Source organism: Zootoca vivipara, chromosome Z2, assembly GCF_965207765.1.
Source record: "Zootoca vivipara chromosome Z2, rZooViv2.hap1.1, whole genome shotgun sequence".
NCBI lineage: Eukaryota > Metazoa > Chordata > Lepidosauria > Squamata > Lacertidae > Zootoca > Zootoca vivipara.
Genome location: NC_142585.1, coordinates 1,700,381 through 1,727,986, shown reverse-complemented (window position 1 = coordinate 1,727,986; position 27,606 = coordinate 1,700,381). Strand labels below are relative to the sequence as shown.

General features: G+C 45.3%; 1 protein-coding gene and 1 long non-coding RNA gene across 4 annotated transcripts; one reads left to right on the top strand and one right to left on the bottom strand.

Annotated features, from left to right (window-relative positions):
- Window positions 1–350: 350 nt before the first annotated feature.
- On the top strand, window positions 351–21,287 carry GDPD2 (glycerophosphodiester phosphodiesterase domain containing 2). Of its 3 annotated transcripts, none has more exons than XM_088664410.1 (16): window positions 351–944; window positions 3,503–3,634; window positions 5,168–5,271; window positions 5,369–5,462; window positions 10,648–10,707; window positions 12,222–12,320; window positions 14,202–14,295; window positions 15,156–15,301; window positions 15,878–15,960; window positions 16,116–16,266; window positions 17,713–17,928; window positions 18,251–18,402; window positions 19,380–19,527; window positions 19,682–19,764; window positions 20,446–20,474; window positions 20,851–21,287. In XM_088664410.1, the coding sequence occupies exons 2-16, from the start codon at window positions 3,533–3,535 to the stop codon at window positions 20,901–20,903; spliced, it is 1,614 nt and encodes a 537-aa protein (XP_088520536.1). In that variant the 5' UTR covers window positions 351–944; window positions 3,503–3,532; the 3' UTR covers window positions 20,904–21,287. The 3 variants fall into 3 exon arrangements, 2 of the variants coding, with proteins under 2 accessions (XP_088520536.1, XP_088520537.1); XM_088664411.1 differs by having other exon boundaries at window positions 383–944; window positions 3,500–3,634; XR_015948614.1 differs by lacking the exon at window positions 19,380–19,527.
- On the bottom strand, window positions 15,551–26,426 carry LOC148686521 (uncharacterized). The gene is made up of 2 exons (XR_015948615.1): window positions 26,241–26,426; window positions 15,551–16,385 (listed from the first exon to the last, which is right to left on the bottom strand). It is a non-coding gene; the product is annotated as an uncharacterized LOC148686521 (long non-coding RNA).
- Between the last annotated feature and the right edge of the window lie 1,180 nt (window positions 26,427–27,606).

Here is a 27,606-nt window from a genome sequence, read left to right as displayed (position 1 = left end):
TTGTGTGGTTATTCTCTATGATGCTGCTTTGTGTGGACAATTGCCCTGAGCAGTGATGTATAAACATCATTTTAATGCATAAATAAAAATGTAAGTTTCTCAGAAACTGTCCATACCCCCCCCCCCCCAGGGAAGCTTTTAGGCAGGCAGAGGTTCTCCTTGAGGAGGAAGATGTAAAGGGCTATCATTAGAGGTAAAGAGTATCATTAAAGGGCTATAAATGGTCAGACAATTAAGTTTTATGAATGTTTTACTACAAGAGAGGATATTGTTTGGGTTTCTTCTTGCCCTTGGTCCTGAAATGACTTGCATATGCTCGTTAGAGCTCCTCCTGCTTGCCAGAGGAAGAATGGAATGAGCCGCCTGGGTCACGCAGAGCTCCCTTTCTCTCCTTTTGGGGCAGCCCTCTCCTTTGTCTGGCTCCCTCCTCCGTCTCCTCCACTCGGAGCGTGGGCTGCCTGCAAACTTCAGGTCTGGGCTCCGAGTGAGTGCTCTCCCCACCCTCCGCCCCCCCCCCACCTTGGGCCTCTCCAGCCAGCCACAGAACAAGCTCCCCTGGCCTGTGAACTGAGTGGCGGGGCTAAAGAGTGTGGCCCAAGCGGCACCTTCCTTGGCCTCCAGCTGCAGCCTTTCAGCCCGTTCACTCGCTCTTGCCTCTCCCTAGTGCACCTAGCCTGCCTGCCCATAGGTGGCACGCACGCACACACACACACACACACACACACAAACAAACACGCGGGTTTCATGCCAGCTACTGTGCAGGTGAGAGGAGACAGCCGGTGAGAGCAGAGCAGCAGCAGCAGCAGCAGCAAAAGTTCAGCTTGGAAGAATAAAAGCAGCTGTCAGATAAAAGTGCCTCATCGGACTGCCTGCAAAAGAAGGGAGATCTGATCAGCCAGCTCTTTCTCAGCCTGTCCTCCAAGGCGACTGGGGCCTTGATCAAGGTGAGTGAGGGGGCTGGGAGGAGCACCAGGCAGTAGGCAAACTGCCTTGTAGCAAAATAGGCTCTTTTCTGGGACACAGAAAAGAAGGCTCCCTCCTTTCTCCAGCCCACCCAGCAAAAACAGTGGATGGTACTAAAGTAGGAATTGGGTTGCTTTGGTAGGGACGGCAGGGAGGGGCTGGAGAAAGGAGTTTCAGTTTCAGTTTCCAGCTTTAGGTGGGGTAAATATTTGGTGTGGGATTCTGAAGGTGGGTCAATAAGTTTCCAAGTTTTCCTTTCTTTTAAAAGAGCGAAACCATGATGTCCCCCTTTTCCCCATCATGGAAATGGGCACCACTGTGGGGGGTTTCCCTTAATAATGATATGCAATTATTCCATGTGCATTTTTCCACTGTCTGTGCCACATAGGAATTGTGTGTGAAGTTGTGCTGAGAGGGTGGGGGAAGGGAGAGGAAGAGCATACATTTAAGACTAGTTTATTTTCCAACTCTCTCTCCCCTTCCTCTGACTAATGTAATCTTGGTCATTCATACTTAAAATAATTTTGTACAGCCAAACTTTTATTCAGAAGGAAAATGAGTTTTTTTCTAAACACATGACTCCTCAAAATGTTGCAATGACTCCCCCGCCCAGGAAATCAGCTGGGGCCGTGCCTGCCAGGTTTTGCAAGACTTGCAGAATCACCCCACCCCTGACAGCTCCTTCTGCCCCCCTCAGTGGGTGCCATGCTGTCCCCACCTGGAGTGGCAGAACTTGCAGTCTCAGATTTAAGCAGCACCCAGTGCAACACCAAAACTCAGTGCCCCACTGCCTCTCATGTTCCATTCTCAATAAAAATTGTGGTGTCCCCCAGGCTCCATGCCTAGTGCAACCAAACCAGGGGTGGTCTCCGCATTGCCTCTGCCCAACTGCCTTTACCCTGGCACTCTCAGATAAGGCGGCCTGAGAAGGCTGGTGTTTTTTGAGCAGCGTAGTCAAATGGCTGTGTTTTCTCCTCCTGCACCCCCACCACTGCCCCACATGCCCCTGTGCACCAAGGCCTGAAGTCTCTCTGGTATCCATAGCAACACCTTCCCCATGCCTGAGGGGCCTTGGCAGGGTGGGAGTGCCCCTTCGCTCTCACAACTGCAGCGCATTTGCATCTCAACTGCTTCACACAATACTGATGCTGGACCACCATGTGTGAAGAGGAAGATTGTGTGCGTTTTTGTTGTTGCTTCTTCCCACATTGGTTATGGGTGACTGTGGTAAATACGCTTGTGCATATTATGTCAGGCACTGGGTATGCCTTTTCCCAAGGCAATTATCTTGATGTGGGGAGAAACTTAACCCAAATAAAGCAGGCTTCTGATTTGTAAGAGCGTTTTGGGGGCTTATAGGTATTACTGTCATCATCATTATGAAATATACTGCCATTATGGTTTTTATTTGTGATTATTGTTACAGCACCATTTGTGCACATCATACTTTCCCAAGAGTGAGAATGCAGGTCCCTGCCCCTTTGGCCATACAATTGGGGGGGAGGATGGGGAGAGGGACATGGAGACAGTGTTTAATGGGGAAAGAAGCAGGTCTGCATGTCTTCCTCGCACTGTTTGTGTGGCTGATGTTAGGTAGCTTGAGTCTGCAGGAATCTGGGTTTAAATTCAGCTGAGGACTTAAGAAGAGCCATCTAGTCCAGCACCCTGCTCTCACAGCAGCTGGAGGAGGAGGAGCTGCAATTAACAGGCTTCCACCCTTCATGTGCTTCACCTGTTCTGTAAAGACCCTCCATAGGGGTTCCACATGGTCCACTCAGAGCTGCTTAACAGCAGGCAGTTTGAGGGACCAGGAATGCAGGAATAGCCTTTGCTTGCGCATGAAAGAAATGAATGAATGAAGCTAGTAAGTAGGGTTAAGTTAGTACGTAGAAAGCAGACACTCCTCTCTAAAATGTGACTTTGAGTATAAACCCTAACAACACCAGAAGGAGGGGCTGTTTGTGGGTTTCCCCCCACCCTCCTGTTCCATTGCTCTCTCATGTGTTGTGTCTGCCTCTTTATCTTTCACTCTCTGGAAGAGAAAGGTATGATTTAAGCACCATACTAACCCGACTCCTTGCAGCGTGGGCCTGCCCCAGCTTGCAAATTTGGGGTGGGGTGCCCAGGGTGCGACTCACCAGGCAGGTTGAGTCCCCCCCCCTCCCCGCCCTGCCACCACCACCATGCGCAGGTTTCCGTTGGCCTGGTGCCTGATCTAGATTAGCCTCTTTTGGTATTGCACCCACAACATTTGCGCCAGGTGATGACAATGGGGGAACGGAGCTTGGGATCTCTTTGAACTTCACACACATCCACACTCCCTTTTGCAAACTGCAATTGTTCCTGGTGAGTGGAAAAGAGCAAGAGAAGCGGAAAGCTGAAGACCCATTCAAGTCAGTGTGGTTTCTTTCCTTCCTTATCTCCCCCCTTGCCACACCTATTACGGTACTGCATTATCTGCCTCCTCCCTGCAAACTCCAAGTGCCCTACCATGCAATACCAATAGGCTACATGTGTCTCTCCCCCCCCCCCCAAGCAGGGCCTGGTGTCTACCACTACTTGACGCACCATGGCGAAGGACGACGGCTGCGCCAACCGGTGTGCCACCTGCCTGCTGTGCCTTTACAGCTGCCGTTGGACTCGTAACAAGAAGGGTCTGGTAACCAGCAAGGTGAGTGGGCAGCTCTTCTCCAATATCTGTGGGGATCTGTTTAGAGAGTACTGGCATGTCCTGGAGAAGAGGGGCAGTGGGTGCCAGGCATGGACCCTTTTTCCATCAAGGAAATAGCCACTGGGCTTTTTTTTTAGTTCATATTTCACAGCATTTATTCCTTACCCCATCACCAAAAGGGCTCTTGGAGAGACTTGCAAAAATCAAGACAGTCCCTGCCCTCAAGCTCATAATCTAAAAAGGCATGACACACAAGGAAAAAGGAATAGGAAGGAGGAAAGAAACAGAAGCTCCAGCAAAAATTCAACAGAAGTCTTTGTCCTTGGGCAGCTTTGTTTTTCCCTGTTTTTCCTAGTGTCCTCCAACAGTCTGCCTGACTCTCACAGAGAAAGATGGCTTAGGAATTCCCTTGTACTGACTAATCATGGACCCCTTCTCTTTCTTGGCAGCAAAAGACAAACTAGTTTCCCAGTGCGGGGGGGGGGGGGTAGCCATGCCTGTAAAGTACCCTGGTCCTCATTGTATCATTATTATCATTTCATCTTCATCATTATTTAGTTCAACAATATTTTATACTGCTTAAAACCCTTGTTTCTAAGCAGCGTACAATGCGCTTACATATATATATATATATATATATATATATATATATATATATATATATATATAATACAGAGGGAGAAATCAGTTAAAATTAATATAATAATGAGCTTGCTTAAAGTGCCTGCTGAATCTTTTCTTTTTTTAAAAGAAGTCTTCATTGAGGGAGGGAGGGGACCACCTGGTAGAACTGGCAGTATCTGGTTTTCAACATTGTGATATATCAGCAGCTAAACATCGTGATATACTGATATATCACAATATCTGAAGGATGTAACTATGTAGAGCAGGCATGCCCAAACTGCAGCCCTCCAGATGTTTTGGCCTACAACTCCCATGATCCCTAGCTAACAAGGCCAGTGGTTGGGGAAGATGGGAATTGTAGTCCAAAACATCTGGAGGGCCGAAGTTTGGGGATGCCTGATGCAGAGGCAAATATGGCAATGTCCTGGCAACTGCTACTACTTAGGCATCTAAAAAGGGTACATTTTTACTTACCTTTAGCATATCATTACAACTGTTATTTTATAGTACAGAGAGCAACAGGGGCAGCAGGAAACATAAGAGAAGCGATGACCGGCTTCACGGTTTTTCCATTTCACAATATTTACGTAGCACCCACACGAATTGTGATTTGTGATATATTGCCATGTCAAATATTATGGAACCATTCTCACTATGTGGGCTTTGAACCAACTTCAGACAATTCATCGATACATCGCCCAGCCCTGCTGTCTGGTCTCAGTCGGGAGAGAGTTCCACAATACGGGAACACTTGGCTCCTGGCAGATGCAGGCAGTGCCATGCGGGACCCCTAACAGCGATTCCCCCAAAGACATCAGGGATCAGGCAGGGATTGGGGATCCAAGTACTTAAGGGCCTTGTGAATTAATGCAGGAACTTTGAACTTGACCCTGTTCCTCCTCTTCACAGTGCGACTGCGCCTGGTTCTTCTTCGTCTTCTGCGTGTGCCTTTTCACCCTGGCCTGGTTCTACCTTGCCTTTGTCACCCTCAATGATTTCCACAATCTCAATGAGTGAGTAGAAGGCCCGGGGTGCCCCCCCCGACCTAAGATTCTCCCCAGCTACCTTTGTCATAACCCTTCCTCCCCCTTTTTCCCCCCTGCCCAACAGATTCATTTTCCGCAAGACAGGCTGGTGGCTTGACTGGTCGATGGTGATGCTGTCTGGAACAACAACTCTTGTCACCTTCTCCTCACTGCTCCTGGTACACCCTTTTTACTTGGCTCTTTATCCAAGCTGCTTGCACCGTTCCTCCATAATTCCCTGGTCTCGCTTTGGGGTGGTTGGGGGTGGGGGGAAACCAACCTCTTAAAACCCATTTGGGAACATGCTGTTCTGTCTACTAAGGGCCATTTCATAACCTATTTATGGAGCATTTTTCCTGATTTGTTAGAGGAGAGGTTACATGATGTTGCATCAAAACAAGGGTTTTCCCACACTTTCCAATGCATTTCCCCTTCACTTTCCTTATCAGAAAAAGTCAGGTCTTTGGGAGAAGCGGGTTTGTCACACAAGACCTCCCTATCAATCTGAATTTGCTAATATGTGATTAAGTCTGGGAACTCCAGTTTTTTGAGAGGGCCAGCAATATCTAAGCCCAACATTTCATAAAACTTAATAGAGCTCCTTGGGAGAAAGTTAAATCAGCATATTGAGAATACCAGTGTACTCTCTCTCTCTCTCTCTCTCTCTCTCACACACACACACACACACACAAAATTAGGAACATTAGGAGATATCTTCAGACTGAATGAGGCTGCTGGTCCATCTAGCTCAGTATTCTCTGCATTGATTGGCAGCAGTTCTCTAGGGTTTCAGAGAGGGTGCCTCTTCCAGCCCTGCCTGGAGATATTGGGAATTGAACACAGGGCCTTTTGCATGCAAAGCAGATGCTCTACCACTGAGCCACAGCCCCTTCTCCAGCTGGATAAGATTAGCCTAAACCGTATATAAGTGAACATCTCAGAAACCAGAAGGAAAGTTCTGAGAAGGGTGTCTAGTGGTTAGTGGCTGAGACTTTTGTGACATTGTGACATTGTGAATTTGTAATGCAAATAGGAAAGTATCTGCCAACTTCCATAATACAGGTCTGAAGGGTTTGGGTATAGAAAGCAGGTTGCCTAAGTGCAGAGTTATGGCTTTTCTTCATTTTTGTTGTTTTTTAGACCACTGTCTTATACTTATGCAGATCCCAAAGGCAATCTAAGATATATGCTGCTTTTGTAGACTTTCGTGGTGCCTTCGACTCAATTGACAGCCCAAAGCTGTGGAGGAAACTCGCTGAATTAAAAATTTACCAGCGCTTACTGATTCTAATACAAAATCTATATTCTTTCAATACCTGTCAAGTCAAACTTAACACCAAAGGTCACCTTTCATCAGATATTCCAAACTCGAAAGGGGTAAAACAAGGGTGTATTCTTGCGCCCTTTCTATTTAACTTATTTTTATCAGACTTGCCAGATCACCTTCAAAAAATAGAATCACATGCCCCCAAACTTAATCAGAAACCAGTTCCTCTCTTATTATACGCAGATGATGCTGCCTTACTATCACTAACGAGCTTGGGTCTGAAACGTCTTATATCTTATCTGATCCTTTACTACAAATCTAACAAACTCTCTATAAATTATGAGAAGACAAAAATTTGGGTCTTCTCGAATGGTTGGAAATTAGAGAAATGGAAAATAAGAGGGCAAGAAATCCAACAAGTGAAAATCTATAGGTATCTGGGAATCTTATTCCAGAGCAATTTAGGGTGGGCAAATCATCGTACAAATGCCATAAAACAGGCAAAGTGTACCTCATCAGCAGCTGCCCGTTTTTATTATCAGAAAGGTAATCAATTTATTCCTGCAGCCAACCAGATATTTCAAACAAAAGTGCTATCCCAGATATTCTATGGAATCCTGCTATGGGTCCAAGCATATAACAGTGACTTTAAAAAGATTCACTCCAGCTTTCTGAGACGTATTCTTGGACTCCCAACTGTTATCAAATATGAAACAATGTGTGCAGAAATAGGCATACACACAATGGAATATTGGGCTTGGACCACCTCAATAAAATACTGGTTACGCTGCCATTTTCGCTGCTCCCCATCAAGTCTGCTCGCTGATTTGCTCAAGGACTCCTATAAATCAAGATTATATCAGTACCTTGAAAAAAAGATTGAATCTCTAGGCATCGAGTTGGAGCCCTTGTACAATTCTAGCGAGCAATACATTTCCCATAATATCCTAACTAGACTAAAGGATGTCGAGAGACAAAATATTCTGGCAGCTGTAAACAAAATTTGCTCCCCTATATTCTATGATTTAAATAATCTAGATAGCAGAGCCAATTACGTCACTAAGTTAATAATCCCAGCCTAATGTTTTATGTTGGCCCGTCTGAATGTTTTTCGCTCAGCATTTGTCAGGGGAAGATATCAAAACATTCCTAGAAACAAGAGATTCTGCAGATGTTCTATGAATGTCCCGGACACTGTAGAGCATATTCTTTCATTGTCCATTGTACAGCACGCTCTGTCAACGTGTGCTGTCCCCTCTTTTGGGTGGTCTGGAACCCCAGCAAGGTGTAAGTGTGGGATTCTGCCTATCTGACGTTGGCCAAAGGGTAATGGCAGGGGTAGCCGAGTTTTTGGTAGCAGTCCTCCAAGGAGCAGGTTAACAGGGAAAAGCACAGATTCTACAACATACTGTATATATATATATACAATTAGTCTATGTAGCCAACTGCTGCCTTTTTTATATATATTTCAAGGCTCTTATATGTGATTTTCTTTTTTATGGTTTTATTTGTAAAATGCCTAATAAAGGTTTGATAAGGAAGTTTTTTATTTATTTATTTTTTAATTTTATACTAAACAAACACAAAATAAAACAGTAATCATAATACAATACACACCTCTACACAAACACAAAAGAAAAAGAAAAATCTATAATTTCCAATTATTATCATCTTCTAAACATTTTAAGGTGACTTCCTGAAGCCCCTTCCATCTGTGTTTCATTTTAATTCCTCTTTAGTAACTTTTTATCTTTTTTAAAAATGATTTTTATTGAATTTTACATAGAGAAAAAAGAAAAATTTAAGAAAGAAATACAAAAATAGAAAAAAACAATATTATCACACCTTATCTCTTCAAACTTCTTCACTTCCGCCTCTTACAGTCCTTGTTGATAATTAACTCTTACTATTTCCAGATCTTAGCTGAACATCATAGAATTACGTCCTATCTCCCAATTCATGACCTTATTCTTAAATAATTCTTGTTCATTTTATATAGAAAAGTGAGAGAAAAATAGAAAGAAAAAACCAAAACAAAAAATAAGAAAGACATAATCACATTATCTAATTTCTAATCTAAACATTTCGGACTTCCTCATTTCCCCTTCTTGAGTTCCTTATTGATAACTAATTATTGCAGTTTCCAAATCTAAAATTACATTCTTTCTCCCAATTTAATACTTCTTTTTAACCGTTTACCCTTCATACTTCTCTTTACCTTTATTACCCAATATTCTCTACCCAAAAATATTCATAATTAATTTTCAAAATATTTTCCCCTTTTTATACCCACCCTCAAAACTAAATCTACCCCTTCCCTTGGAATCGATGTCTCCAGAGATTTCAGCCAGCTCCTTAATACTTTCCGAGTTCAAACCGTGTTTTATCCACCTATAAAAAACACCCCAATTCTTCCTCACCCCACTCCTGCTCTGTCCCGGTCTAAGCTTTGCACAGCCCTTCCCCCACCCTGCTGTATTCCCAACATGTTATCTTCAATCTCATTCTCTTTCTGCCCCCCACCTGCTTCCTTCTCCCCCTCTCTCACTGGGGTAACGTCCTTTTTGTTTTACCCCTTTTTGGGGGACTTTTGAATCGAATCCCTTCCCTGTTCCACCCCTCCCACCGGTGAAACAGTGATTTCTTCTTCATCCTCTTCTGTCTCAAATAATAATTTCCCAGTACTTTATCTCTCTGTTCTTTAGTTTGGAAGACCACCAGGCAATCACTCACAAATTTTGAATCTTTCTTCTTTAATCTTGGTCCAAACCTGTAGGCCTTCAAAATTGATGCTTCCAATTCTTCCTTTGTCAAGTCCCAATATGCTGTAAATTCCTGGATTGGATTTCCTTAAAATTATCTTTCTCTGTTTCTGGAAATCCTCACAGTCTTATATGGGTCTCTTTCTCTTTCATCTGCAAAAAAGCAATTGCTGTTTGTGTTGCAAACTGCTGTTTTTCCAGGTCTTGGACTTTCACTGTCTCGAGCTGTGTTACTCTTTCATCCACTCCAGAAATTTCTGTCTTTACCTGTTGAATTTCTTTATTCAAAGTTCCAATTTCTTCTTTAATCTCCTGCAGACCCCTTGCATTTGCAGTAACAGTTTTCAATTTCTCCAAAGTTTCTGTATTTTTATCTTGTCCTCCTTTTAATTCTGTCAGCATTTCCAGAACTTGGTCTTCAAATGTGGGAGAAACAGAACCTTTTCATCTTGTTTTCATCACTGAAGTTGCTTCTGCAGCCATAACAAACCACCAGTTTAACAGCTAGGAACCTCAAAGTCCGACAATCCACCAAGGAGAAGACAGGAAGCAACAGTCTCAGTTTAAACTGCATTTTTTTCAATCTTTCCTAATCCTCAACATGCAGTCTTTGTTGTCAAAATGATGAGAAGGTTAATATGTTGCAAAACCAATAATTTATAGCCCACTAAAACAGTTCCAGCCACTGCAGTAACTTCAAAGGCTCCCAGAATGGAAACAAAGCTTAGAAACATCCAGTCTATTGTGACGTCACAATGGTATCCGCTGCTCTGACCCGGTCTCCCCTTCCAGAGGGAAAGCAGTTTTTCCTTTCTTAATTTCCTCAATTTCTGCAGGGAATCCAGGTCTTTTAAATGTCCAAATAGTTTAATTTTGCTGGAGGAACTGACTGCTCAAAACCCATCAGCTCCAGAGCTTTATATCTTGAAGATAGCAATTCAACTTGAAGCACCCACGTCTTCCAGCCCACCCGCTCTCGGGGCTCTTATTAGAGCTTGTCAGGGGGCAGGGGAGATGCGAAGGGGTGCGTGCCAAGTCCCACGTCCTCAGAAAGCCCAATCTGAGGTTTATTTGGGGGTCCACGGTGCTCGTGCCGTGTCCCTCGTCCTTCAAAACGTTGGAGATTCTCGGAATGAGATATCTCCCTGCTGTCCGGTATGGCGGTCAACCGGAAGTCCACTTTTCTTCATTTTTGAGTGGTGTCAACACCATCATCGTTGTGTGAGAATGTGGTCCTCCTGAAGTCTTATATGTGGTCCCCCTGCAGTCCTTGTCCCAGAATACAAAGTGGGTTCTTTGGCCCTAAGTCACATCACTCTCCCATTTTTATTATAGGTTCTGGCACTCTGCCTGCAGCTCTGGCACCAGCCCCTGAAGCTCCATTGGATACATAAGGTAAGTCCCTGCCCCAAGCGCAATTCCAACTTCTTACTGGTTTCCTTTGTGAAAGGCACAATCCTACACAAAGATTTGCTGCTGCTGCTGCTGCTGCTGCTGCTGCTGCTGCTGCTGCTGCTGCTGCTGCATAATGTTGGTGCACATCAGATCACCACCAATAGCTAGGTGGGTTCCCAGTATCAAATGTGGATACATTTATTTTTGCACTTAGTGCTGAGATAAAGTACAACAGATCTCTTCACCTGATGCCATTTGATGTTAGGTGTATGACAGGTGGGCATGGTTGGCTCAAAACGGCCTGGTGGTCCTCCACTTCCTTCTCTTTCCTCTGTTTCTCCTGTTACATTTTAGTCTGTAAGCTCCTTGGGGCAGGGTTTCACTTTGCACAGTGCCTTGCACATTGCTGGCACTATGTAAGTTTATTTTCCTTATTAAAATGTTTAGAGACTCTTCTATTCTAATATAACAAGGTAATTTTGTATTCTTTGTATTCTTTGTATTATGTTTTATGTGTGTTGTATTAGAAAATGAATAAAAAAATTGAAATATATATATATACATTACAGGGGGTTGGAGAACATGGCCCTCAGGATCCCTTCCAACTCTACCATTCTATGATTCTATGTTCTGTTACTCACTATCTCTCTCTTTCTCAAACACTCACAAGCAAACTGATGACTTTCCCATTCCAAATGCACAACAATCTCTCTAAAGATGTTCAACAACACTAGGCCCAAAACAGAACCCTGCAGCTCCCTACTTGTCACTTCCCCCCAAAAAAATTTTTTTTATATATATGTGTTGCCAAAGCAAGCACACTTTTTTCCAGGATGGTGAGGAACCAATAGCTTAATTTAGTTGCAACAGTGTGCAAAATAACCAAAGTGGTACAGTCCTTGCAGAAAAGTCTTGACAGTCTATACCAGGGGTCAGCAAACAACAGTCCATGGGCTGGATCAGGACCACAAGGGTTGTTAACCTGGCCCAGCCGCTGTCTGAGCTCCCTGGGGAAAAAGACAAAAAAAGAGGGAAGCCACCACATGTTCTCACACAATGTCCTCCTTCAGAAGGAGGAAAAGCAGGGAGGTGCTGCTGGTGGGAAAAGAGGCACCATTCAGGGAGGGGGAGGGGCAAGAGATTTATGGGGGGAGGGAAAAGAGAGAGGGTGGGGAGAACAATGACTATCATCAGTGCAGGTAAGAAAAAATTTTGATTTTATTTTTTATCATCTACAATACTGTCTGGCCAGCCTGGTGCTCTTGCATGGAATGTGTCCTTTTAAAATGCATCTGTGGGTTATTTGTGGGGCCTGTCTGGTGTGCATAGGAATTTGTTCTTTTTTTTTCAAATATAGTCCCCACAAGGTCTGAGGGACAGTGGACTGGCCCCCTGCTGAAAAAGTTTGCCGACCCCTGGTCTATACGTATTGCCTCCTTTTCAAAATAAAGCTCTTAAAGTGGCTTGAATACAATTGTCCCCAGGCACTTGATGCTGTCTTCTCTTCCTTCCAGGTTCTCCTGATCCTGACAGCACTTGTAGTGGCTTCTGCTTTTGTGGGGGTGGAGGTTCAGTGGGAAGAGCAGTGGGAAAGTGCCCGCATCTCCCTGCAGGTAAGAATCCACACCTGATGGCATGATCACAGAGCATAAGAGCCATGCCACATAAACACTGCCCAAAAATGAATTGAATGGTGAGCTTTTGGGGTATAACAAGTGTTTACCATGTGATTTTGGCACAGGTTGTGGTTTTTTCCTTGCTTTCCCTTCTTGCTGAGCTGCTGCGCGTGGCATCGCTTGCAGCAGCAACTGAAACCTGGAATGATTCACAGCAGCTTTTACAGAGCAGTTAACATGTGAACCACCCCAGTAGGTACATTGAGCCACAGTTGCTTGCACACCTGTTGGACCTTGTTGGCCAGACAACTGACAGCACAGGTTACACCCCCAGGAAAAGTCAGATACCCCCTGCCCTCTAGCATCCTACCCAGTGCAGGTGCTACAAAGCAAGTCAGGCAATCTGCCAGTGGTGAAGTGGTTCTTATGGCTGATGAAGACCAGGCAGGAGGCAAAGTAGATTGGAACACAGAATACCTTTGCATATTTTTACAAAGTTTTATATCACAAAATAAAGGGGTTACAAAAATAAATAATAGATATATAATGTCATAATATGTATATACAAAATGTCAGTTATGGTTTAAGGAGCATTATATAATCAGGCATCCTTGCTCATTATTACATTTTAAGCAAAATGTCAAATTATAAGACTGAGAACAGGTAGGTAGCCGTGCTCTCTATATTGGACAAACAGGCCAAACCCTACGCCAAAGGATAAATGGACATAAATCTGACATCAGGAACCATAAGACTGAAAAACCAGTAGGAGAACACTTCAATCTCCCAGGACATTCTATACAAGATCTCAAAGCAGCTGTTTTATTACAGAGAAATTTCAGGAACAGACTGGAAAGAGAAGTTGCTGAATTGGAAATCATTACCAAGCTTAAAACCATGGAAGCACCTGGGATGAATAGAGACATCGGATTCTTATCTCATTATGCATGATCAAGCTCTCTTTAGCACCTCAGCCCAGGACCAATTGCAGCCATCAGCAGCCATTAACAGCCATCTCCAGGTTTACCACTCCCATCAGCCCACCACCCATTCCCACCCACCCCCACCACCCTCTGTATATATATAGGGTCTGACACTTCTGTTTCTAGTGTATCTGAAGAAGTGTGCATGCACACGAAAGCTCATACCAAAATATAAACTTAGTTGGTCTTTAAGGTGCTACTGAAGGAATTTGTTTAAGACTGAGAATACTAGATAAGGTTGAACATTGTTTTGGAATTTTGCATTCCAATAATGAACAAACGTACTCCATTTTTCAATAAAATTGGTTTTGTGCACATCCTTTGGCATCTCTTTTATAACATGCAAGTTTTGTCAACAGTGCTATATATCCCATATTTTTTATTACCATTGCAAGATGTCAGCTGGTTTATCTGATTTCCAGTTCCTTGCTGTGGCTACTCTGGCTGCAGTGTTGCAAGTTCCAAACATTCCACATTTGCTATACATTTCAGACACTCCAATAAAACATATTTGGTGGTTAAGATTATATCACCACAAAGAAGTTGATTTATAATCCTCAATGCCTCTTCCCAAAAGTTTATAATCTTAGTACAGTTTAATTTCCAGATTCCACTTATTTAATTTATGAATCATTCCTTGTGAAAGCATCATGCAGCGATTAACACCAACTGTGGCTTCTCCTTCTGGGTGGGGAGTCCAGCCCTGAAATCCAGCCCTCTGCCATCATCCTGCAGGGAACTCTGGGTTAAAAGCTTAGCTTCATGGCCAGCCTATTCCCTGGCATTTCCCCTTCATTCTACCTGCTCTACGATATTTGTTCCACATTGCTGCAGCCTGAGATGACTCCCTTGGAAACTCCAAACCAATGGCTAACTCTTATTTCTGTCCTGCCAGGCAACAGGCCCCTTCCTGCACATTGGAGCTGTGGTGGGCATGACGCTGCTTGCCTGGCCAGTGGCTGACTGCTTTTATCGTACATCCTGCTCAGGTACCAGGGAGGCCAAAGCTATTCTTCTTCTCTCCCAGTACAGGCCCCTTCAGCAGGCATTTCAGAGTCTTCCTGTTCCGAGGCCACATGGGGTTCCCTCCTAGTACTAATCTACCCTCGTCATTTAAAATGTTAGAAATGTATTATTAAAATGTGACACCGGATGGCGCTGTAGAGCAGCAAAATGTTGCTAATGAGAACTTGCATTGGGAAATATATAGTTTTCCAGGTCAGTGTAGATCCAGCCCTAGTGTCTTTTTTCCACTCGTTCATGATTATTTGTGCTTGTGATGATGCTATTCGGACAATTATACACAATCTCACTTCAAATACTGTTTGCACCTGCAAAGGTTTGGAGGAGTCACACTGCTTCATTTCCAGTCAGTGCATATCCTATTGAAATCCCATTTATTTGTACCAAAACTGGAAGAGAGAGGGGAAAGTTGTCCCACTTTTGTCATTTTATAGCCCCTCCAGACAGCAATGACATAGTAGCAGTAGGGAAGCATCACAGAACAACTTACAAAGACTAAATTCACCACTAATGCACTATTATTGCGCCAAGAGCATGTTGCAGACTACACTCTAAATAAAATGCCAGTATGGAGGGGCCCTACTTCTTGTTTATTGGCAGTATAGCATGCTGCAATGTGTTGCTCAGCTATTTATTTAGGGCACTAGCAAGTAACCTCACTGGTGGGAAGAGACTAGAATGATCCCAAAGAGCTGAGGGCCCCATTCTGATATCTTACCTGGAATGTCTTCTTAATGCTAGCAATGAAGGTCTAGCTTACTATTATCTTCTTCCAAGACTGCCGTTGCATTTTACCTGCATTTTCCATCTGTCTGTGTCTCCACAGTCCTCAGAACTCTTCTGTTGCTGTTGTATCTGGGCGCAGTGTTTGCTCTGTACTTAGCCCCACTGGGTATTGATTCCCCCTGTCTTTTGGAGTACAGCCAGCTGCCCGCCAAGCCAGCTCTGTTTGGGCACCGTGGAGCTCCCATGGTGAGTAGCCAGCACCTCCTTTGCACAGCATGAAGCAGGATAATAGGTGGCATATCCAACTGAGGACAGGGAGACTGACTAAAGGGATCCAGAGGTGTGTTATCTCCTCCTCCTCCTCCTCCTCCTCCTCCTCCTCCTCCTCCTCCTCCTCCTCCTCCTCCTCCTTGTTAGATTTATACCCTACCTTTCCCCCCAACAGGACTCAAAGTAATCTACAGATAAAAACAAGAAAAGACATAGAAAAATCCATCATTAAAATACAATTTAGCATTGGTAGAATTAAAACTATACAAAAATCTATGCAGATAATTACAATGAAAGCAGCACGGTACCGGCCCTTTCATTAAAAGCATTCAGTTCCCAAAGGCCTGTTGGAACAAAAAAAGTCTTCACTAGCCAGCAGAAAGACAGCAGTTTAGCTTCTCTAGGGAGGGACTTCCAAAGTTTGAAAGCAGGCACCAAGAAGGCCCTCTCCCTTGTCCCCACTAAGCGTTACTTGCCATCCAGCACCAACCTTGCTACCTTTGTCCTTCAAATGCACCTGTCTTTTTATGTCAATTTTTAATCTCCATCCAGCTTGCACCTGAGAATACTCTGATGTCCTTCCGGAAGGCAGTTGACTATGGTGTGAGCGTCTTGGAGACAGATGTCCTGGTGAGGTAAGGGGAGCGGAGGTGGCAGATCAGCTCTCTGTGGAGATGAAGAGACTTCCTGGTCCCCCAAGGCAACTTCCGGAGTTCTTCACTTCTCCCTCTGGCAGTAGAGATGAATCCGTTCCCCAGACCAAGCTCTTTTTTTCTTTTTCACCTGGCAGTGCCGATGGGGTCCCTTTCATCATGCATGACGAGAAGCTCATCCGGACCACAAATGTGCAAGAGGTTTTCCCTGCTCAAGCCCAGTCCAATGCCAGCTCCTTCAACTGGACGCAGCTGCACCAACTTGATGCTGGCAGCTGGTTTCTGCAGGTGAGAGCTGTGTGGTGGTTCCAAGTCAAGCCCTGTGCAAGGTTGGTGGGGTGAAATGGGTGCTGCTAGGCTGATTTGCATGAGTGGTATGGCATTGTTGCTCCCTGTCCATTTGCTATCTGAAGGGATACAATAGGGTGGGAAATGATTTCCTGTTGTGTGGGATGAAGAACAGACAAGAAGATGCTGTATATCTGGCTATAATTCTTACTCCTAGAATACACAGAGCTGGGTTTGCCAGTGTGGGCTTCTCCAATGTGCCCATTACGGCACCCGCAAAGATCTCAGTATATATCTGATCAAAAATCCACAATACTTGGGAGATGTTTAGCTCTTTCTGCTCAGCCCCTGTTTTCACCATTTCAGCCTCTCCTACATTGGACATATCCTTCAGAATTGGATACCCACCTTCTTTTCCATTCTGAACAGAGGAGAGGTGCAAAGGGCTTCTCTCTGCCAAGAAACACAATGGCATGTGGTGAAGATGCCTCCTCCGCCCCTTCCCAGACATGCTGGCAGTGGCTTGCCTTCAGCTTTCTCTGCTCTTTTAGGTGTGGCAGCCAATTTGCATTAGGCCATGCGCCCCTGCAACTCTCACACACCAACATTTTGTGACTGGTGCCCATGGTACTTATCAAAATTCCAAATGTTCCTGTGGGCCCAGAAAGGTGATTGACCCCTGGCTTAGTCCCTCAATAGGACCAGATCTAATGAATCCAATAGGGGCATGTGGGCTGTGGTATTTGCTCCTGATGATCTGATCCCTACTGAGCCTGTGAGCTCACTAAGCTGTGCATATGACTGCTCTGAGGTAGCAGAGCTCCATGGGCTGCATGCTAATTGGGTAAATCCTTTGATGTCCTGTGGTCCTGCTCCAAATTCTGTCTTACTGTGGAGGTAAGTATCCTTCACAAAAGACCAGGGCTTTCTTTGAGCAGCCCTGATACTTAAGAACTCTCTCTCAAGGGAGGCTTATTCAAACACTTTCAAAAGACACTTCTTTTTCAAGAGGCCTTTGGTTTGGTTCTGGTTTTGTATCACATACCCTTGTTTTGCAACTGCTTGTCAAAATGGTTATCATCAATAAATTGTTTCTATTGTTTGCATTTTGGTTTGTTGAGCAATGCTGAATACCGGTAAATATTTTGTTGAATGAATATTATTGTGATTACCAGTCCCAGACCATGGAAACAGCATTCTCTCAAGTGAATTGCCCTCTTGCTTTCTCTGGTCCCATAGGAATGAATGGTGCAGTGTTCATTATGCTCCCTTGTAGGGAGCAAGATCCTTAGGTCTGTCTGGGGAAGCCCTTGCATGCAGCAAAAATGGATGGGTGGTGGTTGCCTATTCAGCCTCAATGGGGAACTAAACCTGGGTTGGAGAAGCCTGGAGCTGCAGAGTTCTATGATGTCCTCTCTCACTGACCTCCTCCTTCCACCCTACCAGAAGCCACCCTTCCCCACAGCACGAAGCCTCTCAAAGGCAGAACGAGCTTTGGCACAGGCACAGCGGGTTCTGTCTTTGAAGCAGCTGCTGGTTGAGGCCAAGAGGCACAACGTGTCCGTCATGTTTGACTTGCGTCCCGAAGAGGATCCCCACTACGAGGACCTCGTCAATGTCACTGTGGAGACTATCCTCCATTCAGACATCTCTCCAGAGCTGGTGAGTTTTCCTCACTGCTTGACAGGACACAGTGGGCTTCCCCTTGGAGTTGGTGGGGGAAGTGAGTGGACAGGGGTGAGGCAGGCATGCTTGCCGTGAGAAATTCTGCCTGAATGCAAACAAGGAAGGCAAGAGCAAGCCAGTAGTAAATCACACTGAGTGAGTAAGAAAAGAGCAAGTAGCTGTTTATTTTTTAAAAATGGGATCTCCACAGGAGTGTCTGGCCTAATGAGCACAGTAAGTCCTGTCTTGTAGGTCTTGCCCCCCATGAAGCAGTGGGAGTGAGGAGGGATCTCTTGCTTACCATTTCCCTCTTTCCCAGATCCTGTGGCTGCCTGATAAGTTTCGAGACTGGGTAAAGCAGCGAGCACCCAGGTTCCAGCAGGTCTATGGCCGGAAGAAGCTGAGCAATGAATCAGAAGACCTTCTGCGTATTAACCTGCCCTACCAAAATCTGAGCAGGGCTGAAATCCGGTTAGTTGGGGGGAGGGCGCAGGAGGGAGGGCGGTTTCAGTGGGGTGTCTGTCCCAGGCATGGGTCAAGGAGAGAGAATTGGCTAGCAAAGATAGTTTCAGCATCCTGAGACAACTTTTTTTCTTTTTGGAAAAAAAGTCTCCAGTTTTTGTTACCCCATGGATAAATTTGGAAATATAGAGTAGGCTCATCGAAATCAATGGACCCAATCAATGGACCCACGTCCACTAATTTCAATAGGATCACTCTGAGTGGAACTAACTTTGGACACAATCCTACATAAAGGAGAACAATTTAGAACAGCACATGCACAAAATCAATGCAGATCCAAGCCAGATATCCGCCGGGATAAAGATTTCCATTTAGAAAGCTTGTTGAAAGAGAATGTCTTTAGCAGGTTCCAAAAAGGCAATAGAGAAAGTGCCCCTCTGATATGCAGTGGGAGGGAGTTCCAGAGGGGAGGTACTTCCACACTAAAGGCCTGATTCCAAAATGGTGCAGAATGGCCCTCCTGATAGAATGGTATCTGCAGCAGAGGTGGATTTAGGGGAGCACAACCAGTTCAGTTACACTTTACGTGGAGCCTCGGTGGCACTGCAACCATTATTTAAAATGCAGGCCAGAGTGTGTGCATGCCAAATGTTGGTGTCACACAGGGTGCCGCTGAAACTTAAGACCCCAAAGTCCACCACTGTCTGCTGGATGCTCTCAATCTGGCAACCTTAATTTGGGCTGAGCAAAGGTTATATCTAACCCCAGATGATAAGCCCTGAACATCGTCCCAGAACACGGCAGCAAACTCTGTGGGTGGAAACTGTGGGGCTTACGCTCAGAGTCTCCCTCTCTGCCTTTGCCTCTGGGAGCCCGTCTTTTCCCTTCAGCGTATCTTAGGCACTGGGGTTTCTCCTCCCAAGAGACTTCATGGGAGTTTCCCTGCTGCTCTGCTTTGGTGCCATGAATCCCACCTTCTTCCCCAGGGAGTATCGCCGTGACAACATCTCTGTGAACCTGTATGTGGTGAACGCCCCGTGGCTCTTCTCGATCTTGTGGTGCGCAGGAGCAAACTCTGTCACCACTAACGCTTGCCAGGTGCTGCAGGGGATGGAGCGCCCCCTCTGGCTACTGGTAAGACTGGCTGGGGCAGGGAAGGACTAGACTTGTATCACCACCACCAGCAGCAGCAGCCTGTGTAGGCGGCTCCCCAGGGAAACTGACAACCGCCCATTTGCTCTTTCTCCTACCCCAATGACCTCTGTTCCCCATGTTCCCTTCTCCACAGCCTCGTGCCACATACCAAATGATCTGGGTTGTGACAGACTGTGTCTCCTTTCTGCTGATTGTCTGGGCCTTCTTCTTGCTGAAGTGAGTACAGTGTGAGGAGCACTCCAGGCTCCCTTCTGCATGGGCAGGGCATCCCGCAGCTGCCAACCCCTAACATAGCAGGGCTAGGTAAACCTATGGCACTCCCATGATTCATTGACCATTAGCCATGCTGCCTGGGGCTAATGGAAGTTGCGAGGGTCACTGATGATAGCCATCCCTGCTATATAGCCATGTCTTCACAGCATGGGCTGGGCTCTGCCTCCCAAGGGGGCATTTAGGAAAGCCAATGCACAAGCATATTCACTTGGGTGGCCACCCACCTGTCAGTCACCTGATGTCATGGACCAATCTGCCAGTCTTGCTGGTGTGTCCTTGCAGCCCTGACCTCACTTCTGCCCTGCTCTTCCCTGATCCAAACATGGCCTCAACACTGAGTGACACTGTTGATCTAGCTAAAATATTTTTTCAGGTTCATGAGCTCCATTGGATGGTTGCTCTCCTCTTTTTCTTGGAATTGTTGGTAATGAGTTGCAGGTAAAATAATCCTCCTGTATTTCCAACAAGGCTAATGGCTGGTGTGATATGTCCTAGCTTCCCCTATTCCACCAAGATCAAAATACTTCCCTTGTCTCTGGCAGAACCACATACACTAGCAATGAAGCTGAGGGTGGGAGGGCACACCTGTCTCTGAGCTAACTTATTTCCCCCCTTCCCTTACAGAAAATGGTCCCGAAGAAAAGAGCCACAAGGTAAAGGGAGGTGTCGGGCTTTCAAATCGGTGTGATATTTCTGCTATGTTTTTGCTGTACAAAGAAAAGCGATCCACTTTTGACCATTGTTTGGGGTACCTGCAAACTGACATGGGTGACTTGAACTCTTTTCAGCACCTGCTTCAACAACTCTTATCAGTGGGCAGAGGCTGCAGTTATTTCTATTGCACCTTTCTTCGAAGGAGCTTAAGGGTAGCATACATAGTTCTCACCCACAATGACCCTACAGGTGGAGCCTGACTGTTTAAAACACATACAAACACATTGGCCCACAATTAATAGACCATAAATCTAGTAGTCCCCTACCCAGGATCTCTTGTGTTGACATTCTTCTTTTTCCTTTCTGCACTTCCAGGTTATGACTCAGATGTGCTCCTGACAAAGATCCACAGCCTGTTGTCTGAGTGACATATCAGCACAAACAGAGCATAGGCCCTGTCCTTCCCATTGGTGAATGGGCAGGGCAGTTTTCATCTTTCAAAATGTCTTTTCTGGGGATGGCCTCTGGCTGTTGCTGGGACCTGGTTGTGGTGGCCTCTGCCCCCTGGAGCCAAGAGGCACAGCCGCCACATGGCCTCTGGGGAGGACTGCAGGACTTCTGCAATCATCTCTCTCAGCATGGCCTAGATCCTGAAACTGCCGGGAAAGGACTGTACCAGTTGTGGCAAAGAACTGGAAATTCCATCTGAAGGTTTAAGTGTTGTCCCTGGTCTGGGAGGTGATAGAAGTTTTCTTTTTTCTTACGTGCTTCTGAAACAATTATCAATTAAACACCCTGCATGATTTGAGAAAGCTGAGTCAGGCTGCAATTCTTGTTCCAGAGGCGTGGACACGGACGTACATGCTATCTTGCAGCGAGGCACTTTGCATCTCAAACACAGCTCTCATTCATAGAAAAATAGAATCATAGTGTTGGAAGAGACCCCAAAGGCCATCCAGTCCAGCCCCCTGCCAAGCAGGAAACACCATCAAAGCATTCCTTACATTTGGCTGTCAAGCCTCCGCTTAAATACCTCCAAAGTAGGAAACTCTACCACACTCCTTGACAGCAAATTCCACTGCCGAACAGCTCTTACTGTCAGGAAGTTCTTCCTAATGTTTAGGTGGAATCTTTCTTGTAGTTTGAATCCATTGTCACCCATCCTGTATTTGTGTCTTTCATTTTTTTTGCCCAAGTGATGTACTTTACATTTCTCCCTGTTACAAATTCATCTTGTTTGCTTTGGCCCATTCAGCCTTTGCCAGCCTGGTGCCCTCCAGCCTGTTGCCCTCCTGCACTTCCTATCAGCCCCAGCCGGATGGGAGTTGTAATCCAAAACAGCTGGAAGGCACCACTTCAGTGAAGGCTACTATAGACTGTGATCTAGCATAGAGCTATACTAAACCATTGCTTAACTTTACATATGGTATATAAGAGTTGATCAGCCCAGCGCCAGCCTCTCCACAAGTGACACCATCCCTTCCAAATCCCAACCTGCTTTGTCTGTGTCAAAAGTGCCAACCTGTTGTATCTCATTGTGCAACAGTGCCTTGTAGGGAAGGGAGGCACCCCCTCCCTCCCCATGAATCTGTTCTACCTGTGTTTCTAGCCAAACAGGCATACTTTTAAAGATACTTTTAAATCTTTCCCCTGCTTAACAACCCCTTGCAGAATTCTTCACAGAAAACTGTGTCTTTTGGTGTGTCTTTTAGTGGGAAGAGCAAACTTCTTAGTCTTTTGACATGTTGAATAAAAAAGGTTCCATGCATAGCTCTGGTGGTAGCGACACAGTAGTGTTTTATTTGCTAACCAGAATTAACAACCACATGTTGAATAAACATCACTTTGTTTAATAATAATAAAAAGTATTTACAAGTCTCAGGCTCGTACACTCTTCCCCCATCCTCTTCAATCACCTTGTAGCTGTGCCAAGCACCTGCTTCCACTTTAAACTGCAATTTTTCATTTTATACCTGAAGGTGGACAAACTGTGGTATTATCTGTGATGTATTGAGAGAAGCCAGCTTCAAGCTGTGGTTCGTGATCTTTCAGTAAACCATGGGTACCATATAACCCCAAGGCTCTTCCCTGTGTGTTATGCTAAAATAGAACCAAGCCAAAATATGCAGGGTGTGAAAAACTACAGAATGCTTCCTGGAGGTTCAGTAAACTGCATCATACATTGACATGCTTGTTCCTTTCCCTTTCACCCTCCTCTGTTGTGTCAGGGACCAACTTCTAAGGTCCCAGCACTCCCAATCTGGCCTAGAGGCTGTCATTTGTGCCACCAATCCCCACAAAAAGGCAGGGCTAAAGTTGCTGCCCATCAGCTTACCTGGGCCTGGAACCAGTTTACAACACCAAGGTTTGCCCACAGAGCATGTGAAAAGACTGTTTCTCTGTAGGTACAGAGTGCTATAGATAGTTCCTATTTGTTCTTGAGACCAAGAGCTTGAAAGAGGTTCCTTTTTTGGCTGCAGATTTTCAGGCAGCCTTGAGGGATGTTGCATCAAGCACAAGACAGGATCTTTTATTGAAACTTCACCATGGTTCTTTTAATAAGCTGAAGGAGCTGCTGCTGTTTTGATAAAGATCAGAAGTTGCAAAAATAATGTTGCAGCCCTAAATCTCAGCTAATAGGACTTACACACCTGCATAACTGGGCAGTAGGCTTATTTTTATGAAAGCGCTTCCTGTGACAAAGCACCATCTTACGAGGCAATTTCTCTTCTAGAGGGAAAGCATACTTCTTGTTTTCAAAACACTTTTACTGGTGTGCAGATTTAGTTTGCTGATTAATTAACCTGCTTTGGAAGTGAGTTGATTTAAATAAATTGTAATGAGGTTGCAGTCCTAGTTTTATTAAAAACATAGTCTTGCAAATGTTGCTTTGGTATGGGCAAAGATCTTGGGGTGGAGGAGAGGCTGGCACAGCTTAAAGGAGGAAACTATATACTAAATGCTTAGCATGGAATCTGAACCCGCTTAACAGGACACTTTCCACAGTGCTTCTAGGAGGTATTTAGGTTCCAGCAGCAGCAGCAGCAGACGTCTCAAGGAAAGGACACACAATTATCTGGCTGCCCTTAAGACCCATTTGAACTTTCAGCATAGCTGCTAAGGGCAAGGTGTCACGCAACTGATTCCAATGGCACAATGGGAATGAAGCAGAAATGTAGCTCCAGAGGCAAGCAAGGCTTGAAGTCAAAACTGTACGTATCTTGCTTAGTGTGTGGGATCCATCTGAGCACAAATGGCAGTGCTACAGCTCTGCCAAAATGTGCTCCCACTTAACCTCAGGCAGAGATGGGCTACTGCTTAAGCAGCCAAAGCACTAACTATAACAGACTATACCAGTGCTTACATAAGTGAAAACATGCCCCTGGCCAGCCAGATGGAGAATGTCCTGCACATTGTGTATTTGTGGGAGTTGAAAATCTCTCCTGCCCTGGAATTCTTGACCACCAGGTGGCACCGCATCTCCATTAACTGCTGGTTTGTTGGAAGCAGTGAAGATTGGGCTGCTTGCTGCTGCTTGCTAACACCAATCATGGAACTTTTGATGAGAGAAAAACCTTGTTGTCATCCAAGCACAGAGAACATAGCATGCTTCTTTATACCATGTCAGACTATTTATCCATCTATCTTAGTACCTAATCCTTTTAACTAGAAATGACAGGGTTGCCGTCTTGGGGGTTTTGTACTCATGTGCTATATGGCCTTTCCTCTGTATTTAACCAGGGATAGAATCACAGAACTGTAGGATTGGAAGTGATCCCAAGAGTCATCTGGTCCAGCCCCCTGCGATGCAGGAATCACATACCTGACAGTTGGCCATCCAACCTGTTTAAAAGCCTCCAGTGGAAGAGAACCTACCACCTTCTGAGTAGTCCATTCCAATGTGGACAATGTGGAACAGCTCTTACCATCAGAAAGTTCTTCCTAACATTTAGTCAGAATCTCCTTTCTTATAATTTGAATCCATTGGTTTGGGTCATATGCTCTGGAGCAGCAGAAAACAAGCTTGCTCTGTCTTCCATGTGACAGCACTTAATTGATATTTGAAGACAGCTATCATATCACTTCTCAGACTTCTCTTCTCCAGGCTAAACGTACACATCTTCAACCATTCCTCATAAATTTAATTCCCTTTATTATCTTGGTCACCTTCCTCTGCTCATGTTCCAGCTTGTCAGTGTCCTTAAAATGTAGTGCCCAGAATTGGACACAGTATTCCAGGTGTGGTTTGATCAAGGCAGAAGAGATTGGAACTATTACTGCCCTTGATCGGGACACTAAACTTCTATTGATGCAACCTAGAATTGCATTGGCTTTCCCCCCCTGCTGCACCACACTGTTGACTCATGTTAAACTTGATGTCTACCAAGTTGAACCCCTAGATCCTTTTCACATGTGCTGCTGTCAAACCAGACGTCCTCATCCTATATTTGTGCATCTGATTATTCCTGCCTAAGTACAGAACCCTAACTTTGTCCCCTATTGAAATTCATGTTGTTTGTTTTGTCCAGTTCCCCAATCTGTGCAGGTAATCTTGAATCCCGGTTCTATCTTCCTCTAACTCCCATCATTTCTGGGCAGTGGACAGGCTGGCTAGGGCAGATGGGAGCTGGGAGTCAAACAGCAACCAAAAAGTCACATTCCCCATTCCTTCCATCAAGCTATTCCCCCCAAACCCATCTGTCTTCTTTTCAGTGTCTAAGGCTCGGGTGAAGAACCTGTGTTCCTCCAGAGGTTTCTGAGTTCCTCCCTCTCACTATCCCTGACCACTGGCAGTGCTTACAGGGGCTGATGGAAGTTGGGAGGCCAACATCTGGTTCCCCCTCCTTGACCTAAACTGTAGAGTACTGTATAAGTAAAATAAGAGAAGAATGTACACAAACTGTTAGTACAGGCACACCCAAACTGTGGCCCTCCAAATATTTTGGCCTACAACTCCCATGATCCCTAGCTAACAGGACCAGTGGTCAGGGATGATGGGAATTGTAGACCAAAACATCTGGAGGGCCGAAGTTTGGGGATGCTTGTGTTAGTATTTCACTCCTCCTATTGCAAGGATCATCTGATACTATTGTTTACTTTCTGTTCTGTGAGAAAGGAAGCCTGTCTGTGTGACTTCTGTCTCTGGTACTATTATACTATTTCTTTCTGCTCTATCTTGCAACAAGACAGGATGTCTGTATGAGGGCTGCTCCTCTCATACGTGTTTGTTATGTTTATGTTCTTTAATCTAATTGGTAGAAATAAAGTAGGTATTCCCAGATACCTCCTCACCTCCGTCTGCACTGCTTTACTCTGCTACCGGGTGCTCACAAGAGAGCAGCTGCGAGTCCCAGAACACCAGGACCTCTTCCCAGGAATGCTGTGTAGCTCTTCCAGTTGCTGGGGGAGTCCATGGAGCCTGCAGGAGTATTCCATTACAAACACCCACTTTTAACTCTTTTTCCCAGTAACATATGTAGCTCTTGGCCTCTTCCCTTGGCTAAACTGAGCCAAGTTTCTGCATTAGCATGATTTAGGATTATTTTTCTTTATGCAAAATACTGAGGTTTAAAAGCACCTCAGGATACAGCATGCAACTTTACAGATAAGACACTGATTGGCTGACTGGAGTGATCGAACCAGTCTATAGAGCTCATGTTTTCCACAGACCTGCATAGGCTCCATCTGGCCATGTACAGCACCAGACAGTAGGTCACAGATGGCTCTGCTTCCTGAGGGTGGAACAGGCAAATGCAGCTACCTACCTTGGCGGGAGCAGGGAGCCGGCAGCTGTCTTGACAGAGGCAGCAGGCAGAGGCTGCTTCCAGTCCTGCTGGTGGGAGGAATAAAATGGAATGTGCTGGCCTACAAAGAGAAGCTCTCTGTGCTGGAATGCAGCCTGGCCCAAGGAGTCATCGGCTGCTGGCTGAACCACAGCTGCTCACTCGTTTACTCCACAAAGCAGGAGGGGAGGCTCCTTTTTCTTGTTCCTGCTTGCACCCTCCCCTTTCCCAATTTGTCAACAGAGAAATTACAGGCAGCAGAGCAAACCAACTCTGCTGTCACACTAGCCTAAATCATGCCGATGGCACAAGGCAGTTATTTCACTTCTTTTTAAAAAATGAAAAGCCTTGCTGGGTAGCTTTTGGAGGCTTGCAAAATGGTTTTTCACTATATATCCAAGCACTGCTTGGCACCAATCACTGCTGCCAAGACTTTTGGGAGCTTGGCCACTGGCAAAGACACTCAATATGTTGATAATTCTGCCCTCCACTTTTAATAAGTGGGGTTTTCTCTCTTCCAAAAATACATCAACTGTACACTTCACTGTCCCCAGAAGTGGCTAATCTGTTGGATTTCCTTGCTGCACTTGGCTTTCAGCTCCTTCTCAAGCCAAGCAACAAGCCCATCTCAGAAGCAGCTCTCTCTCAGCTGCTCCTGGGTGAAGCTGGAGCTGATCTAGGGAACTCCCACCTCCTTTCCCAGGGGGAAGTGGAGTGTGCCAGATGCAACACACACAAACTATTCCCTTGAGGTTTAGTAACAGCTATTAGGCAGACTAGCAAAGAACAGAACTTCCACCATCAGAACAGACAGGGCTGGTTTTCCCTGTACAATGAGAGTACTTGGGTGGTGGCTACTTTGGGGAGGCAAGTCCTGAACTAAATAGATGTGTCCTTCTGCAAGCCAACTTATGTTCCTTACTCACCTGGCATAACCTATTTTTATTTTTTTGCAGCTCCCACCTCCAACTTAACACCTGTGGTGAGGGGAAGACTCACTGGATGTACTGACTGGTATGGTGAATGCAGTTCACACTGTGCTCAGACACAGTCACTGTGTCATAACTTGCCCCGGGCTTAAGCCTTGCAACCAGCATGTGTTGGGCCATGGACTTTTATCTCCAATACTAGGCCCAGACCAGCAGGCAAGATGATCGCACCCAGCACAGCAACCTTTGCCATGGGGTGAGAGCTTCTCCCATACCCAATTGGCAGGCACTTCTGATTCATAATAATAATAATAATAAATAATAATAATAATAATAATATTTATTCCCCACCCATCTGACTGAGTTTCCCCAGCCACTCTTCACCAGAATTCCCATTTCCTAACTAGTTACAGGGATAG

Bases quoted from the DNA above. Each gene is read 5' to 3' on its own strand.
- GDPD2 (XM_088664410.1), top strand. From the start codon at position 3,533: ATGGCGAAGGACGACGGCTGCGCCAACCGGTGTGCCACCTGCCTGCTG. The intron at 3,635-5,167 runs GTGAGTGGGCAG...TCCTCTTCACAG, and splicing joins AGGGTCTGGTAACCAGCAAG to TGCGACTGCGCCTGGTTCTT. The intron at 19,765-20,445 runs GTGAGTACAGTG...CTTCCCTTACAG, and splicing joins TGGGCCTTCTTCTTGCTGAA to AAAATGGTCCCGAAGAAAAG.